At 39.6% G+C, this 19,532-nt stretch overlaps 1 protein-coding gene across 4 annotated transcripts in view; it reads left to right on the top strand.

The window, feature by feature from the left end:
- phf14 (PHD finger protein 14) overlaps positions 1–19,532 on the top strand; it is a 78,898-nt gene that overhangs the window by 33,672 nt on the left and 25,694 nt on the right. For 2 of the 4 annotated variants that reach the window (XM_079590464.1, XM_079590463.1), the window contains exons 12-16: positions 1,700–1,806; positions 2,014–2,145; positions 3,256–3,418; positions 10,183–10,239; positions 10,429–10,550. In XM_079590464.1, coding sequence (XP_079446590.1) covers positions 1,700–1,806; positions 2,014–2,145; positions 3,256–3,418; positions 10,183–10,239; positions 10,429–10,550 — 581 coding nt within the window. Of the gene's footprint in view, positions 1–1,699; positions 1,807–2,013; positions 2,146–3,255; positions 3,419–10,182; positions 10,240–10,428; positions 10,551–11,926; positions 14,168–19,532 lie in introns of those variants that run through there. The other 2 variants (XM_079590465.1, XM_079590466.1) reach the window with 2 other exon arrangements.

Raw genomic sequence — 19,532 nt, 5'->3', positions numbered from 1 at the left:
GATGTGGACACCATGTGTTAAAACGTCATTGTGGACTCCCCAAGCAGGTCCACCTCTTTTGGAAATTGTGTGAGTTATATGACCCCTCTCAGGGTACCATTGGGATTCTCCACAATCTCAGCAAGACTGCAAAGTCTGTCTGGCTCCCTCAGCAGATGGCCAGCCGCCTGTTCGGGCTGTTCTGTGAGGCTTTTTTTCTTTCTTTTTTTTGGTTTTTGTTTTGTCCTTAGTCAAACACCTTTCTTCTCCAAATAATATTCCCTCTGAAATGTGGGATGTGGAGTGAGGGACTGGCCACAGTAATCCAGAGTTTGCAGGATGTGGAACCTGGTATCTCCTCGCTCAGCTCTCCGTCCTGTTATAATCCCGGCGGTGCAGCGGCGAGGGACCGTCACCATGGGCACACTGAACTGAGCACGCTCAGATTAGAAAGCCTCTGGAGAGAAGCTACTCTGTGTTGCTGTGCGACCGGTTCCTACTAGATAATTTTTCTAATTAACCTGGACAGAAAAGATGCAGCACAGATGTATAGACAGAAAATAGAAAAACTTATTTTTTTCTTTCTTTCCTGGCCACTGTTCTCTCTCCATACCCCATCCACACCTCTTCAATCGCATCTTTAGAAGTGAATTTCAAGATAAACTCTTAATTCAACTGATTTACTTTATATTTTTTTGTCTTGTTCATATCTCTACATGTTTTTAAAGTACAACTTAAGACACATTTGTTTGCCATGGCCTATTCATCCTTTTGATGATAATTTTTTATTTATTTAATTTTTATTCCATTACTAATGTATTATTCTGTCTATTTTACTGATATTATGTAAAGCACAATGGTCAACATGTGTTGTTTTAATAGTGCTATACAAATAAAAGTGACATTGACATATCTCTACATAAAATGTCTCATTCTAGTGTTGCTTATTTGCTTTGCAGAATGAAAGTAGTCATAGTCACTCTTCATCTAGGTCATGCTTTCTTTCATTTCCCTTTAAAAATAAACACAAAATTAAAATAGTTTTCAGTGTACTGACAGGAATGTCAAGTAACCTTGTTTGACCAAAAATTCATAATTCAAATTCAAAACAAGTTATTAAAACAATTATGTGTCCTACTATTAGAGGAGTTGCAGTGCTTTGTGTGATACATCATATATATGATGGAAGCTATTAGGAAGGTTACATATGAGAAACGAGTGAAAAACAGAAATAAATTGATTGATTTCTATGCCAAGAACAGCATCAAACAGAAATGCAAAAATAATTCCCAAATGATTCGGCCAGCTTTCATTGTCACAAACCCATTGTTTATTGAATGAATTGCATTTGTTTAGGCTAATAAACACTTTAGTTTAATAGAGGCTGCGTATCCAAAAAAAGTATCTTCAAAATCATCAAAAAAAATTAGAGAACCAATGTTTCATTCTAAAACATTTAATTGGGTTTAATTTAAAATGTACTTAATAGTGTAAGCAACCAACCAGAACACCTTTGCAACTTTATGGCAGCATGATAAAAGTCATGTTGCACACTTTAGCAACTGTATAGCACTATCCTGGCAAACACTTAACACATCTTTAGAAAATGACCTTAAGAATAACTTTCTCAAGTTATGATGGTCTAGTTTAATATTATCACTGAATAATTTCGTGTGTCATTGAAATGTGGTTGAATTTCATTGTTCTGCTTTATTTACAGAAATTGAACTCTCCTGCAGTTCTGAAAGCTCCCAAAGAGAGAAAGCCAAGCAAGAAAGAGGGGGGATCACCAGGGAAGTCGTCAAACCTCCCAGCTATGCTCTACAGGTTAGCTTGCAGTCGATACAGGGTGCCAGCAGGTCATTTATGACACCTGGACAGTGTTATTGTAATATCTTTTTTAAATGTTGACCTAGAGTTCATCAAATATTATGCACTGAAAAAGTGTGAAAAGATATCTTGGCTTATAAAGTAAATGCTTGAATGTGGCTGTGTGCTGTAAATAAGAAACCGTTTCATGTTCTGCATGTGCAGCTGTGGCATCTGTAAGAAAAACCAAGACCAGCATCTTTTACTGCTATGTGACACCTGTAAGCTGCATTACCATCTGGGCTGTCTGGACCCACCTCTCACACGCATGCCGAAGAAGACCAAAAACAGCTACTGGTGAGAACAGGACTGGGAGAGGGAATTGAAATGTGATTCAAATTATTCTGGAAGTGCTTACATCTCTTATATCTCCAGAGCAGGGTTTCTAACAATTAATAATGGCTAATAATTATAAAACTGTTAAGTTTAAAATAAGTAAAATAAAAACAATCAAAATAAAATACTTACTAAAAAAGATATTTAGAAAATATTTAATGATTTACCTGTGACCATTAACCAACATGATAAATTAATTTAAGTCAATTATTGAAATATTGACTTAAAATCCTAAGATTCTCTGCTCTGAAGGAAACAAATACACTGTAAAACTTTGACAGTTCATCTCTTCTTCTTTTATTTAGGGCTGTCAATTGATTAATATTTTTAATCAAATTACATGATATATTAATATATGGGTCTGAGAGCAAGATTAATTGCAGAGGATTTTTATTACATTTTTGTTATAATTAATCACTAAATTAACATGTATAAGTTGACAGCCCTATTTTTTTAAATGTCTATAGCAAAATAAAAATGCAGTTTCAAATTCTAAGAGTGGTTTTCCACTTGTAGTGTTTTATAAAGTGACTCCACGTTTAGTTTCGTAAGGTTATACTAACTGTCACTTTCAAAATTTATGTGGAGCTCCACAGTTGCGTGCGTGAGCGTTTCTGTGTTTTGTTTATTTGTCAAGCTGAGCCCAATGCTTTCGCTGCTGATTCGAGTAATTCATTTAATCCATGAATAAGAAAGCGTGATGTCGTTCCGCTCTGCTGGATGGAAATTAGAAAGCATTCGAAAGATAAAATTGTGTAGGGGGCCAAGTCGTACCTAATTACTGGCAACTGCCTGCCCCTGAGACCGTAATACTGTATAATCAAAAAGCTTTTCTCGCACTAAAGAATTCGACTATTCCTTCAATTTTATATATTGTTTGTGCGGGATACTTAACCTCCCTTTTGTTAGAATGAATATGACACGTCTGCTTCCAATGGAAAAACATGGGCATGGACCTTGAAAGCCACTCTCTCATCTCAAAGATTTCTCCATACTGAGAAATCAATAAGGTCAAATGAAAGCAAAAGAATACCTGACTCCTCGTTCTGTCTCTCGCTCATCCTTTTCTAGGCAGTGCTCTGAGTGCGACCAGGCCAGCAGCGATGAGGCTGACATCGCCATGGAGACGCTGCCGGATGGAACCAAAAGGTCCAGGAGGCAGATCAAGGGACCAATCAAATTCATCCCTCAAGAAATGAGCCCAGAGCCCAAGAAGCTTCAAGTGAGAGGGACTGTGAGTTTGAGCATATCATGAGTTAACTGATGATGAATGTGTGTGTTAAAAAGACAATCGTTGAAATTGTGGTGCAAATTCTGGATGGTTTCCACTATTTCCACCTAAAGAAAAAGTTGATTCTCTCAGTTATGTATTCAATGTCTCTAAAATGAAAACATGGCCCAGTTCTGAGAGAGACTCACAAATCCCTTAGAAAATGTTGCTGGAAAATGGGAATGACTTGGCTAAAGGGACTACTACTAGTACTGTTTACTAGTTCATTTTAAGCTTCGTCTAGCTCTTCCTGATTGGCGTTTTAACTCTAGCTGTTGTTTTAGGTGGAAGAGTCATTCATTGACTTGAAATTGATTCTTTGCTCTTCATGTAAAACAGATAATTGACCTGTCCTTTAGTCTCTTGAGCTTTCACAGAGGTTATTGGTGAAAGTCACTGCTAGCCTTGTTGATTACTATATCATATTGAATTGTTTTCTAAAATCACCTTGAAACGGATACAGGCATAATTAAGCCATCGGTAAAAACCCCTTTGGAGCATTTCAGTTTTATTTGAACATTAGCTTTTAAAATTGTTTCTAATTCTTGATGAGCTGCCTTGCTGCCCACCTCCTACAAAGGCAGCAGCCTTCAAAGATAGCACCCTGACCTCAGAAGTGACTGATGTGAAACACTCTGACACAAATAGTGCTACGTCTTGACCTAAATTTGATTCTAGTACAGTTTGATAATAGCGTGTTGCTAAGCTAACAGCACAATATCGAAGACTATATACACACCAAGGCTGTTCACACGTATTACTATGAATGAGAGAAAACACAATATGGTCCTGGAGCTCAGGCTTGCTTGCTTGACTGTCAAGAACCAATGATTGTTATTCTTCCATGATGTGCATCAAGCAAGTACAGTTGAGCTTCTATTTACCATATTTGAGTGATCTATGTATGTTCGCTGACCTATGTTTATATGTGAATAAAAGCCTAAATGACGTCTGCTCATCATTTAAAGGGATCTTCAGAATCATATTCATATGGATTTATTTCACAATGTCTTTATGAATGTTTTGAACCATCAAAATATTGGGAGAATAGACTTCTCTGTTTACAGAAATCTCTCAGATTTCATTTAAAATATCTTCATTCGTGTTTTGGAGATGAACGAAAGTCTTAAGGGTTTGGAACGACATGAGAGTAAGTAATTGATGACAGAATTTTCTAGAACTAACCCTTTTAAGATGTGGTCACATTTACAGTTGTTTGGCGAAATCTAGTCATTTCAAAAAGAATGCGACTAGGGTGAAAGCGAAAAATGTACCCACCCAGATTTCGTAATGAGTTCAAGTTGGTCTTCTGGATTCGCCGCTTTGAATAACAGAAAGCTGTTTGGTTTGAAAGGGATTTCAGTGTGAGCTGTGCCTCACACAGCACTACACTATTGACAATAAACAATGGACTTGTTTTGCCAAATGTGTAGCTTGCCTATGATTCCTTAAAATGCTGCCTTTTTAGGCAGCTCACTATGTTTTGGAACGGAGGGATTCTTTTATTGTCTTTTGAATGATCAGGATTGTGCATGCACTACTTCTAGCTGTAGAAGCTGAGCAATGCTTTGAAGTGTGAGGGTAGGTGTGTGTGTGTTTTCTCAGACTTGAGATAGGGCTTGTCTTTCAGGCTCTCCATGGCTTCCACTTATCACTGTCCAGCATTCTCTGATCCTGCGATAGTGCTCCGGCAGCCCGGCTCCCTTAAGGATGACAAAAGATATCCATCGGAGAAACGACAAGCTCTCCAGCCCTCCTTCATTTTGTCTTTTTCAACCTTTTGTTTTAAAGATTAGTCAATAAACCTCTCCCTGCCAGCTTTTAAATCGAATTAGAAAGTAAAGCGCAATTTTAGATGGCTTCTGCAGCACTGCAGCCGCTCGCCTTGGCTTGATGGCTGTCAAAGTAGCTCACATGAAGGTAAAAGGAATGACTTCCGGACGTCGTTTTTGTTTGCTGTATTCACGTGTGTGAGTGTGTACTTGCGAATGCCATGCAGGGTTAATGCGTTTTCCCTTTAGTCTCTGAGACGCGTGCCCAGAAGTGAGGCGAAGGCTTCAGTGGAGAGCAGCTGGATTAAAAGGCTTTTATTTTTCTCTCTCTTCTGTAGCTCCGGCTAAACTCCACCAGAGAAAGATGCTTCATTGCTGAATTTATCTTCACTTGCACTCCAGAGTGTGGCAGCAGCTGAAAGGAGTCCTGCTTTGCATTTTTAATGCCCTTAACCAGCCGGTGTGGTGGTGGCAAGCCTCTGTAAAGCTGTGTTCTGATTTATCACGGCTAGCTAATCGACCCCCCGCCATTCCTTCCGTTCTGGAGTCAGTGGTGTTCGGCTTCGCTAATGTGCCGCACTTCTCCGTGGCCACTGAATACCGGCCCTCCTGCTCAACTGAAATGGCTCTCATGACTGGTGCACACTGAGATTTTGTTGTGGCTCTTTATTGGACTTCTGCTTCATTCGATAGACTGAGGGAATTGGAAATGTTGCTATAATTAGTGGAGTTTGATAAAGCAAGGGTCATCACATTGTCATCCACATTTTCTGAAGAGACACGATCAATTTATATGATGAACAGATTGAATTTAGGCTTAAACATTCATCAACTCACACATTAGTTGTGGTAAACGGAAGCTCATACACGTTTGGTTGAAGTGCGAGAACCAATGAGGTTCATTCTCTTGTTATGCAGCACGTTTGAGCTTCCACAAGAACCAATGAGGTTTTGACTTACTTTAAATGGAGGGTTTGTGCAATATCTAGAGACCAGAATATCATAGACCCTTAGAGTTGAGCTCTTTAGACTTGGCCTATTAACTAACCACCTAGCAATCATCCAGAACACCCTAGAAACCACATTACAATGCCCTGGCAACCACCCACAACAAGAAGCATTGAGTTTTATGGGACAGGAACCACTGCAACGGAATCTAGTGCAATTATGTATGTATACTATTTTAATTTGATAATTTATTAATTATTTTTGCGACCAAATAGTCCTATTGTTTTGTGAACTTTGTAGCAATTTTTTTATTTTATTAGTTAACATGTTTGTTCTGGATTGTAAGCCATTCGTCTTCTTTGAATTACCGCAGTAGGCTACTCTTTGTTACGGTGCCTTTGTATGCACCAGTAGTTTTTCCAATCTTGGGAAAATTGATTCAATGTTTTTTTTTAAAGATGCATCATTGTGAGGTGTTTAATTAAAAAGTAGTTTATTTTTTCACAGAGTCATCTTGACTCCTCCAAGTGTAGATTTTTGTTTACGTCAGCCCATCACCACGTCCACAATACTTTACCGTTACGTAGAGGCTCTCGACGCAGAGGACCACTGATCTAGCCTTTTATAGATTACCTTAATCGAGTCTGCCGTAATGAAGGAATAATGAAATAAATGAGAGCCTTTGTTTGGTGCCACCATCGAGGGAGAAATGGCAGAGGCATTTAAGTGCCAATTGGCAGTGTGGAAGCAGTTAGCATTTATAATGATAAGTGTTCCATCTGCTGTGTGGTGGCAAGCCAAAGGCGACAGATGGAATTGTTTTCACAATCTGTTTAAATATGTTGTCGTTTTTTCTTCCCTTTTTAAAAAGCCCCAGCTTGGCAGACTCGTACGCCCGTTCGCATTAAGGTGGAGATGTTTGATTTGATTCGTGCAGTGCTGCTGTTGTTTTTCTCATGTTTATCAGCCTCTGATGGAGATGAAGAGTTGATCCAACGATGGTAGACAAGAAAAAACGTGAGTGCAAGAAGTGTCTCTAGGCGAACAGAAGAGTGCACTGTGGAGAATGAGTTTGGATACTCCATCCTTCATGGCACACACAAAAATCCAATTTAAACAGCAAGGGTTGACCCAATTGCGGAATGGCCTTATATCTGGATAGAGAGGGGCATTGGTTAGGGCTGTGGTCTGGGCTCTAAACAAAGGGATTGAATCTCTATGTTACACAAGGGGGAGCCGGACTGAATGAGAGATTTGGATTAGAGAGGAGCACCACTGTTTGACATCTGTAGAAGCTACAGTGAGCCGCGAGTCACCAGCTGCTCTGCGTGAGCTGTTTACTCATGGAGAGCGTTAAACTTTGTTCTGTTCAGCTTACTGCCACATGGCTTGAACAACACATTACAATCCAACTGAGCGGCTTTTCAAATCTCATTTTCCTTTTATACTTTTTACTTTTTTTTTCTTTTTGTTTTGGTAATGAAGCCCTGAAGTGCAAAGTTAAGGAAAGCTTATTTCAGCATATGTCTCTGTTTTGACTTCACTACCTGCATCCAAATATGCCTCCTCCCTGGTATATAGTAGCAAAAAACAGTACATGAAATTAGTAACATGTCCGAATTCGTAGAATTAACAAAACACACAATAAATCTTCACTCTAATGAAAAACGTCTGTTGTGCTGCCTGTTCAACGTCCCATTGCAGTAAATTATTTTATCCCTTAAAACTCATCTTTAATAACCAGATTGACATATTTAAAAGTTCTTTCCTGTGAAAGTCATTTCTTCATGCCTTAAAATAGCTTTAATGTAACTCTTACACCCTTGTTTATTTTTGTATACACCGATTCATGAATATTCTAATTAGTCCCCGCCTCCACCCAATCACACCAGCTCGGACTACCTGATCCACTCTGTCAGCTGCAGTGAACGCTACACGATGGCAAGTGGAAATATTGGTTTAATTCAGCCATGTGTTTTTGAACCAGAAACTAATTCAGAAGAAGAGCAAATTATACAGACAGGCCCAGTTCTACGGGGGTGCTTGAGGGTTTTAAGAACCCACAAAAGAAATCAAGAGCACCCTCAGTTGAGACTGTAATATCATAGTGACGAAAATGATTGGGTAAACGGTCCAGTGAAATGTCAAATGTTTCCATTTTCAACATGTTTTTGTAGTGGTGAGCAATGTAGCCAATCATAGACATGTTTGTCGATCTCTTGAACGCAGAAATTGTAAGAGATTCGTTGTGTGGTGTAGACAACTTTTTTGATTATAATGGAACTTTGTGAGATCGCAAACTGAGATGATGACAGCTTTTTAGTGATTGTAAAGGGAACTAATTGATCTGATTAGCCCTTGGCTTGACTACATTATCAAACAGCTAATAATGTGTTGCAAATGTTACAATGACTCTGTATCTCAGAGTCAGACAGTCGCCTTCTAAATTTAGCATTCCTAGAAAGAATGAAAAAACCCCACCAATAGCCTTGACTGGATTGGTTACATATTTGTGATGGTAGGAGTTAGAGGCAGTTTCAAACTGCGTTTTTGAGACTGTCTTTGGTACAATGCAGTTTTTAAGGAGGAAATACTCAGCAATGGTGTTGACTGATGAATTTGCACATTGTTTGTCTTAAAACAAAGCACCACATAGACATATAAACAACATTACAATCTTGATTTTCACCACAGGGGGTCTTCAATATAATATATTTTGAATAATATATACTTCTTTCATCGCAGTTTGATAAGATGTATTGCTATTTCAGTTTTATTTCGATTAACTGCACAGCCTCATTTATTCATTTGTTTTCATTTGAATTATTTATGGAGTGGTGCTGGTATGATTTGTAGGCCAACCGACAGTTAGCATCACACTGGTTCCCTCGACAAAAAAACAAATAGGATTTTTCCATAGGCTTTTGGATTATCGCAAAAAACAAGCACTAGAATCAACAAAAGGTCCCACGACTTCAACATCACCACTTCCAACCACACTTTCAGTTTCTATCTAAAAAACATTTCCCCAGAAAGTTTGGGTTAGAATAGTTTATAAGAGCACAATTGTAAGCCCTGTAAAAGTGGACTGAGCTTACATGTTCAGCGTGATGAAGTTTAATGTCCCCGACATCCTCTGTAGTCCCATTTAGTGGGGTAATACTGATGTATTTTATGTCGTAGAATAAAGCGTGAAAGTATCTTGAGCTTGTGTTGACCACAGACCTTATTTCAGCCATTTAACCAAAAACCCATTGACTTCAGGAGGACGATGGAAACTAAAGTGCTAAAATGCTAACTTATTTCCGTTTTTTGGCCTACGATTTTACGTCATACCTGCACCACTCTATTACGCAACACATTGTGGCAACAAAAAGCGAAATGGTTCTCATTATAATTAGCGAAGCCGTCTATGCTGTCTGCGAAGTGTGTAGCAATGCACTTTTAACGGATGGACTTCATATTTCTATTTTTGATGCACTGCACAGTTACTCCAGTATCATTGTTATTCTCTTAACTATTACATCAATACTCACTTGCAATGTTTCAGACCGGCTTATTTAAATTCTAAATTGTCTTATAAATTCTACATTGTATAAACTTTTGTCCAGTACTTTAACATAGCCCATACACAATCAATGTAGTAGGAAACTATTTTTGAGCTTGAAGTTGATTGGTCTTTTCTGATCGTGAACAGTCTGAGTTGACGTCGTGTCAACAGGTAAAATCAAGTCACATGGCATGATTTGTTTACCTTGTGTACTTCAGGACTTTCATTATTTTTTAATTCATTTTCTTCCAGTGTGTGGCTTGATTTAATTGATTATTTTAAATACCCCATTCAGAGAGAATTCTTAATGCAAATCTTAATAATTGAATTCCTTGGTTCATTTTAATAATCTTAAATAATTGAAAACACAGTAATCAGACACTTGAACTGTTAAGTTGTTCTTTCGAAAAAGTTCAGTGTGCCATATTATGACCAAAAATCATTTTCCCTTTGACCAGAGAACCAGAGGCCAGAAGAGGAAGAGAACGTCCATTTACGAGGAGGATAAGATCGAGGTGAGCTTTCCCTTCCTCACCCCGCACTCCTTTACGACTGTCTATCTCCCCCATCTACCTCTAATATTTAGAGAGCGTTATGAAGGAAGACAGCTTGTGTATGTTTACACAGCAATCTCAGCCCTCTCCACTCACCAGCTTCATTCAAACACACACGGCGGTTGCCTCTAATAGCTTGCGTTTCCATAGGAACCATCACCGCGGGAGCGCAGACAGAGGCATTCGACTCTGCAGAAAAAGCCCAAAGCCGATGACACACGGACCGAGTGCACCACCTGCAAGAGCCCGGGCGACAATGAAAACCTAGTGAGGTGGGTAAGCTTGTGCGCTGCGCGTCTCTGAAGCATCTGCGCGCGCGAGAGCATGTTTGATCTGGCGGGGAAGAGGTGGGGGTTATATTCGCCTCGTGATTAAAGTTCAGGCTTCATTATAAGGACTCTGCCATGCATGTGTGAGTGGGAGGTAGCGCCGGCTCCACGGGGCCCTCTCTATTTGGCTGCCACATGTATTTGCTCACTTGGTTTGGCAGTAATGAGCTGTCTGATTTACTGTCACCACTTGGCCCCTGGTATGAGGTTGCGGTTCCTTCAAACAGGATTATTTTAACGTAACAGTCAGATCCAGATCAATTATACTTTTTTTTTCTTCTTCCTTTAACACCTCCTCGTCATGCTTTTCAGTGGCGTAACATTTGTTATGCTTTTGCTAAAATATATGCAAGCATGACTAAGAAACTTTTAATTGAAGCTCACATAATAGAAGTGACAAACAGTCGCCACTTCCGTCCCATCACGATTTGACATAAAGCTGTTTTTGGGTAATTGGAGAGTGGCCTGTCAGGTTAGAAGTACTTCAAATGCTTTTACAATGCAGATTAGGGGATATGCAATGTTTTGTACTAGAGCTGGCCGGTATAATGATATATATCATGGCTACGATATCAAGCGGCAATCGTTTTTGCTATATCTTTTGTATCGCAGTATGTAAATGTATCCGAATAGCACAGTACTACTTTATTTACACTTTAGAGTGATAAAGAAACATGCATGAATTGAAGCCGCCATGACATCCCGTATTCAGCTCTATTTCGTGGCTTATTGCACACGAGTGCAAAAATACACACAATTATGTCAAAATAAAAACAGTCAGTTATACCTTATGTCTGAACGAAAACAGTTGGGTGAAAACCGGATGTGCGTCAGTATATTGGAACAGTCTTAAATTGACAGCAGCCCAACATCTAACCCTAACCCAAACAACAAAAGACAAAGAGAAAATATCACTGCTCTTCACTGAATAACTTTTGTAGCTTTAATAATAATCAATTTAGATTTTATTCATACAGTGAAGCATGCGCAGTGTTTTTTTTGTAACATTTGATTATATAAATTTATATAGTAGTGTTTTATTACTACGTTAAGTGAACCAACTGTATCTGAATAAATATTTTTTTTCTATAGTATTTATCCTATTGTTTGAAATTTGCTGCTTTGTTCTTATTTTGAGTAAAAATAAAAATATGATGTGATGTATATCGTGATCCGATCGTGAAATAAGATTTTGGTCATATCGCCCTCTAATATTTCTTATTGTCGCGCAAAGCAGCTAGTTCGAATTAGCTGCTGTTTGGCCTCCGCTGTGGTGTGAGGTGTGTTGCCCTGACTCTTTCTATCTTTGCATTGAACAGGTTGTGAGAGCCGGGCACCACCTCCTCCCCTAGAAAAGGACAGATGAGAGAGAGACAGGGAGAGAGAGAGGGGCAAATTAACTCGTTTGAAGAGCGGCGTTGGGGTCGGGGAGGAGTCGCGGATGTCCGTCCCTTCTGCCCAAAATGGACAGTGCCATGGACGTTATCATGGTTAAACGACGGTCTGGCGAAAATTTTCTGAAAGAACAAAAAGACTATCGTATGTGGACTAACATAAAAATGGTTGAGTTTGCACTATAAAGGACTTTATATGGACAGAATACTCAGTTAGCCAGTTTGGAGGCACATACTCACCCATAGGGCCGTTCTTTGTGGAATACATGAACAGTGACACTGGTTTTGGGCCTTTTGCTCTGTGGATTAAGCCAGATTCTGGGCCTTTTCACCATCTTTGCGAGCGATTTGCTGTCATCTGGCCTTCTTCAGGCCTCCTGGACTTTCTTTTTCTCGCTTGCTTTCACATTGGCTCTACAGCAACGCACACCTCGCTCTATCCGAGCTTACCGCTGATCACAAGACCCAATCAACTGTGTTGACGAGTCAAATGTGCTTCTGAAAGCTAATTGTGTCTTCTGTCTTGCTTTTTATTGTGAATGCTCTTAATGCTTTTGTTTCATTACTCTGTGCTATTTTTCCTGTGCTGTATGAATTATATGGTTCAAAGTGATTAGACAATAGAATCAGTCGAGTTGTTTTCAAAAAAGTATTGGAATTTTGTTCTAGTTGTGGTAGCGTAATATTACTCAATATGGTAATATCCGTACTTAAACGTGTAGTTTTCCTTAGTATCAAATCAGTGATAGGGTTAAAGTTACAAAAACATATCCGGACGTATTTCACCACAAAAGAAGGAAATTCTATTTTATGTGAAGAAAATGATGCAAGGTTTTGGACCATTTTATGAAAATGCAGCACCTTTTCCAGCCCGCTTTTCATTATCGTATTGCTTCTGGACATTTTTTTATTCTTTTTACTTTATTTAATATTTTTGTAATTCTCTTTTGATAATTCATTACTGTACTATGCGATGCAATATTTTTTACTTTATTACAGTTTGTTTTTTATTACATTGTTTTTAATTTTTTATTTTATTATGTATTCTTTAAAATTTAAATCATTACATTGAAAGGAATAATGTGCCAAATTCTTATAAAAAAAGTCACAGACAGTATATTGGTTTCATTGTTTTGCTTAAGTTTGCCAGTTTTCTTTTGAATTTGGGGTGAAATATGACCTGCATATACTCTTGATGGGATATTCACCCAATAATAATTAGTCGTAGAATGCTAAAATTCTAAAGTTACAGTAATTAGTTGTGAATGTAGTCTGTGTTGGTATTTTGGCTTGCATCTGCTTGGCTGACAGTCGTCCTGTTTATGTTTAGCAATGGCAAAAAGAAATCCTAACATGCTGAAAAAAACGCTTCTATCCCAAACCCTCTCTTCCCTCATATTGCAGTGTATTGCACTAATGAGAGTCTAGCTACCTAATTCCACAGCAGGCCTGGCAGCTGAAATCCGATTCCCAAAGTTCCCAGTCTGACAGTTTACTGTGGCATCTTCCCTCGTGCCATTGGGAAAAGCCTTGTCCCTCACGCCCTCTCAAACTGCTTACTCGCACTGGACCAGACACGACACTTCCTTCTGTGGGATTTACATATCTTTCCGTCTCTGGATGACTTCAGCTGCCCTTTAACCTCTGACCCCACTGTATCTTCAGCCAGAGCTTTATCTCTCTCCACTACAGCTGTGTTACCTAGCTCACAGCATACTGTGTGTGCAAGTGTTTGTCGAGGCACATACTGCATCTGCTTTGCTCAGATAATGCTGCAAGATGGAGCCTTTTAGATTGCAGGTCGCCGGTTAAGTCATGTGTTGTCAGTTTAGCAAAGTATTGAGCTCTTTTTTTTTTTTTTTTTGGCATAAGCCGTGCTACAATTTTTGTTTTAAATGTTTTGAAATTGAAATGTTTATTAGTACTTGAATTTTTTTGTGCTTGACATTTTTGTATTTTTATGTAATGTATATATCTGACAGTAATTTATTCCTTAGGTATTCTCTATAGGTAATGTGTCAATGTGACTTGAAATGAGATTACAGTATTGCGTCCTGTGTGTATATGCAGTGTTTTTGTTGCCATGCGTCATTTCTCGTGAGTGTGGTCTTAGGACAGTGGCATTGCATCATGCAAGCCTTAATAAACTTTGGACTTTTTCATATCATTGCCACCATGATCCATGAGTGTCAGTTAGTCCAGCTAATGGATTGCGCAGGTTCTGCCAGCCATTGGCATCAACTCTGGTCCAGTACCCACCAATTTGAAAGGAAAATAATGTTTAAAGTCACCATGAAATCATAAATTTTCCCCTTCCCTTCGCAACATCTCTTTTGTAATTACATATTCACTGGCATGAGGGCTGGGCAATAATCCTTCCCCTCCAACAACAATCCAATCAATTCTTGTTGAACAAAATGAAGTCCATTCCCACAGTTTCTCTTATATATAGAGGGGGAGAAAACCAGACAATTGCCATTTGCCTTGTATGTCAACTTATAATACCCATAGTATGCAATGCCATGTTTATAAGAAAGATAGATTAGGAAACAAGTTAGAGCAAAGATGTAGAGCCAAAAAAAAAACATGTTGTACATTATTTATCTTAAATTGTGTGATGCATAGATCTGCTTTATACCAGCCATCTGACATATTATATCAGCCTTCAAAAACTCTTTTCACTCGACTACTTTTCACACTAATTTCGATCATTCCATCAGTGGTGGCTGTAACGCAGCTCAGTTAGTATAACACTCTCTCTCTCCTGCTGTTTTCTCAAAATGTTTTGCCTTCACTCCATCCCTGTTTTCCCATTCAGCACATCTCATCAGCTCACACTTACGCACTCTTCCTGTCTCTCTCCCTCATTTCCACCAGCCTTCTCTCTTCCCCGTGCCAAAGCCCAGCTCTACAAAGAGTCAGAGGAAGGGAGAGAGAAGCGAGGCTTTCATGGGGAAATCTAGTTAACGGCATAACAAAAAGCCCAGTGTGTCTGCTAGTAAGTGAATCGCATTTGTGCTTATACAACAGTGGCGGTGGCGGGAACAAGCTACATCTCTGTGGCCCGGGCCCATCAAAGCTCTGAGCCTCTTATTGTGGACCGGAGAGATAGAATCAGTTTGGCATGACCAAAACCTGAGCACCCCAATCCCTCATACTCAGTCCAGTGGTCTGGTACGAGGAATCCGGTGGGACGAGTGGTTCCGGTTTGAACCCGGGGTGCAGAAAGAAGGGGGAGGAGGATGTTCTGGAAGAGCGGTAACCTTTCCGATGATGAGCGCCTTTCCTATTACAGACCTGACACGGGATCTAGGGAGATGATTTAATGGCGGCATTTTGTTTTTGCTGACTTCACCCCTTTTTCTCCCCCCTTTGCACTCCCCACCCCTATTAAAACAGAAAACCCAAGCGGTAGGACTGCAGAGTGTGGGAAGAGTGGCCAAGCAGCTAAAATCTATTACGCTATGGCTTCTACAGTGTCTTTTATCCCTCCCAGTTCACTGCAGCGTGTACGTGTGCCGCTGGTCTTCGGGATCGAGCGCCTCCCCCTCTTTGTGCATTCGCTTGCGTAGCCCAGGGGTGCCTAGCTAATTACCAAAAGCATGGTAGAAGCTGGTGAACTGCATTGCTGCCAAAAAAGACTGTCTGGAAACAGTCCAGAGCCAAGGGCGCTGTGGCAAAAACAGCCAAACTTCTCTTCCTGATCCAGAATGAACAGCGTTTTAAATGGTTTAAAGGAATATTATGGATTTAATATAAGTTCAATAAACATAATTTTGGCATAATGTTAATTACCACAAAACAAAATGATTTGGCCCCCCAATTTAAAAATAAATAAAAGTATTCGAGGTCTATGTGAGGCACTTGCAATGGAAGGGAATGTGTCCAGTTTTTAGAGGATTTAAAACAGAAACGTAAAGCTTATAATTTAACAAAAGCTCTTAGATTAATCTTTCTGTTATAACCTGTGTATTATTTGAACTGTTGCAATTTTCACTTCATTTTTTACAGTCGTTTTAGTGTTTTTGGACATAACTACACAGAAAGAAAAAATGGAAAGCTTTTTTTTTACACTAACATTATATTAACGCGTATTGTTTGCGTCTTGTGGCCATCCACCTTATTTTGCAACGTGATTGTAAGCTATTATCTGTGAATGCTTGAAACAAAAACAAAAAAGTAGAATAGCAAAGTACATTAAATGCTACAAATATTTGTGCTCCAAACCAATGCGTTTATTATTACGATATTTAATTAAAATAATAAGATTACAAAGACCAGTTTGCAATATAAAGCATCAGTTTATGTACATCTAATATAACTAAGTGGCTGATATAACAAGCCATGTACCTTAGTTAAAAAAAACAAAAAGTAGGCACTATTGAAACTGAGTATTTTAATGTTTGCTAATTGTCTCACTGTAACCTGGAAATAACTTGTTGTGGTAATCAACATTATACCTATACCATTGAGCTTAATTTGTTCCGAAACCCGTAATGTTTCTTTTTAACCTTAAACAGCATCATCAAACCACCAAACTGTCCCTCAGTCAGCTGTCTGAGGCTTTGCTGTGCAAAAGTTGACACATCATGGCCCCCTGCTGTCTACTCAGTGAAGCGCTCCGCGTCCCGCAGGTAGCTCAAAGTTAGTGTCCCCGGCAGCCGGCCTGGCTTTGAGTACGAGACTAAATGAATGAGTGAGCCGTGTGGTAATGAGATAATAAAGAGGAGTTAGTTTGTCAGTGCATCGCTCGGTCGCAGCGGCTTCAGTCGTAAGCCCATTCATTGCCTCTCCTCCTTGTAAAACAAAGGCCTCTTAATAATACCATTCCCACCTCAACAGTAAATCAAAAAAGAGGAGGCTCACAAAGGCTGATAATCTGCTCCCTCAATAGAAGGGATTCACAAAAAGCCATGGGGGCACTTTGTCATGGGCGGCAGTCAATGGCCGAGCGTCTTGTGCCATATTGATCCCTGTCACGTGGTGGCTCCCCAAGTAATTGCGCTGGACCCGAGTGATAAATTTGCTGTGTTTGTACCATCCATAAGGGTGAGAGTAGCAGACCAAAGAACAAAGACTTGCAGTGTTAGTGTCGCTAACGCTCCAGATCCCGGTAAATCCAAGAATTAGCCAATTTATCGCTCTATCAAAATTATAATATGCAATCTTTTGGTCTGCACAGAGAAGAGATATTGTACCCGTTCACTCGTCTTGAGGTTTACATGTTGGAGTTTTGGTGCGCAAGCATCCGTAGTTGCTATTAAACACATCGGTATTGTTTAAGAGATTTGTTGCGTTTCTGCCACCCAAGCGTTTTTGTGGGGTCACTGCGGAAATTGCTCTCACTCGCAGGAAGTTAATCCACAAAAGGGCCAGTCAAAATTACCATGCAGATTAATCCCTTAACATAAAAGCTTTAATTACAATGTTCAAACATTTAGGAAGTAATCCTGTCTTTATTTTGGTATTAAAGGGGCATTTTAGCAGTAGCTTATCGGGTAGTGCAACGTTTCTTGTTTGTTGCCTTGTTTTGTACTTAGCTTTTTCTTCCAGTTCTAGATGTCCTCGAATGACATTTTGTTAGATCCTCGTGGCATATGAAATTAGTGGCGTTTGCAGAGGCAAGTATTATTAGCACTATTCCTCATACTTTTGAGAAGAATAATCATTTCTGTGGACATGAATGATGCCTAAAATCATGCAGCTTGTTGCGGAGGGTGTGTTATTACTCTTTCATAGATACTGATGGAATGACCGAGCCATAAGGATCACAATGTCCGAGACTCTGAGGTTATGACTTAGTTTGTTGCTGTGTTGTTGTTTTTAAGGTAACACTTTATTTTACAGTGTCCTTGTTACATATACATGTACTTACCGTAGTAATTACAGTAAATTATGCATAATTGCATGCAACTAACCTTCAACCAAATCCTAATCCTACCCTAACCCTATAGTAAGTATTTTGTTGCTTAATATTACTCAGTACTTAAATATATCACAATTCAGCTATTTATCCTTGCTCATTTTTTTTTTTTTTTTACTGACCCCAAACTTTTAATAAATGGTAATATCGTTAACATAACATGTTAAATTCCCTCAAATGTTGAACAGTAAAACCTTCCTTTGCTGGCATACCTTCTTAAATTCGACACAGTTGTCAATTTGTCTCATGCTGAACGTCCGTACTTTAGGTCTGATCATTTTTTTCCCCTGATCCTCTCAAATAAGGCAACACTATCATTTAATGAGAACTGATATTAATCTCCATAGTGATTTTTCTGTTGTGCCCCTTTGCTATCTGTTCTCGAAATTTTCAATCGAGCCCAAGTGTTCCAAGAATTGTTTAGATGTTGGTGATTGCCCGTGTGTCTTTAAAATGCGAGATGATTGCGGTAATAACAATCTGAAAAAAGAAAAAAAAACTGCAGTTGGGAGCCAATTTAACTTAAATATATCCTCTTCACTCTTATCCGGGGAGATTTCGAATTGTACATTATGGTATTAAATATTGGAGTTGTCATGCGTTATCTCTCTAATCACTGGGCTGTGTAGACGAAGGCCTCTGCCCTGAACCCGGCTGACCGGATCAGCCTTTAAAAGGAGCGTCGGGCTGAAATAGAGTTCTAAGTGGAAGGATGAGAAGAAGATCAAGCAACAGAGCCACCGGGCTTTCACCCTGCACCGAGAAACCAGCGAGACGACGGGGGGAGGGGGCCTGAGCGTGCCAGGGGGTCTCTAAGAACTCCTCTTAGAGATTAAACAGTAGATGAAAGAGGATACGCATCGCTAGCCGAGAGCAACATGTGTCACAGACAAAAGCAATCAATCGTGTTTTTCCCCTCACCTCACATCCCAATAAGATTACATCAATCAATAGACTCTCTTATGAGTGATTGGATTCCGTCCGAGATCGGAGGAGAGAGTTGGAGGGGAGGGGAGAAACGAGCAGCTCAATTTTCCCAATGATTAAAGCGGACCCAAATTGCTTTGATAACATCAAGGACTTTGTGACGGGGTCCAGAAGGGCAGTGCGCGGAGCAGATAGAAGCTGGCGCCTGCGTGTTGCGGGAACCGCCGAGGAACGGGGATGATGCGTCACCTCGCGCCGCAGAAACTCTTCAGAAACTTCTCACACGGTGCTTGTGGAACGACGAGTTGTTATTAGTAGTGCGCATGTCTTTCGTGGCGTCCTATAATGCCATTTTCACAAGATGTAAAATAAGGCTCTGAAGTCCCCTGAGTGTTTATGTGAAGTTCTAGCTCAACATACCCCACAGATATTTTTTTTTAGCATGTTAAAATTGTCACTTTTTGAGGGTGAGCAAAAACGTGCCATTTTTGTGTGTCCCTTTAAATGCAAATGAGCTGCTGCTCCCGGCACAGAGGGCGGAGCTTCAAGAGCTTGTGTGTTAGCAGCTCCGGTTACCTCACGCAGACACACGGAAAATGTAAAACCGTTTAGCCTTTTATTAACTTCATCAATACACAAAAACACAATTGAAATGTGGTTTATCTGCCTATGACCTTAAAC

This window comes from Phoxinus phoxinus, assembly GCF_949152265.1.
Source record: "Phoxinus phoxinus genome assembly, chromosome: 19".
In the NCBI taxonomy this organism is placed as follows: Eukaryota; Metazoa; Chordata; class Actinopteri; order Cypriniformes; family Leuciscidae; genus Phoxinus; species Phoxinus phoxinus.
The sequence above is the reverse complement of the archived record's forward strand: the minus strand, read 5'-3'. Positions and strand labels throughout refer to the sequence as shown.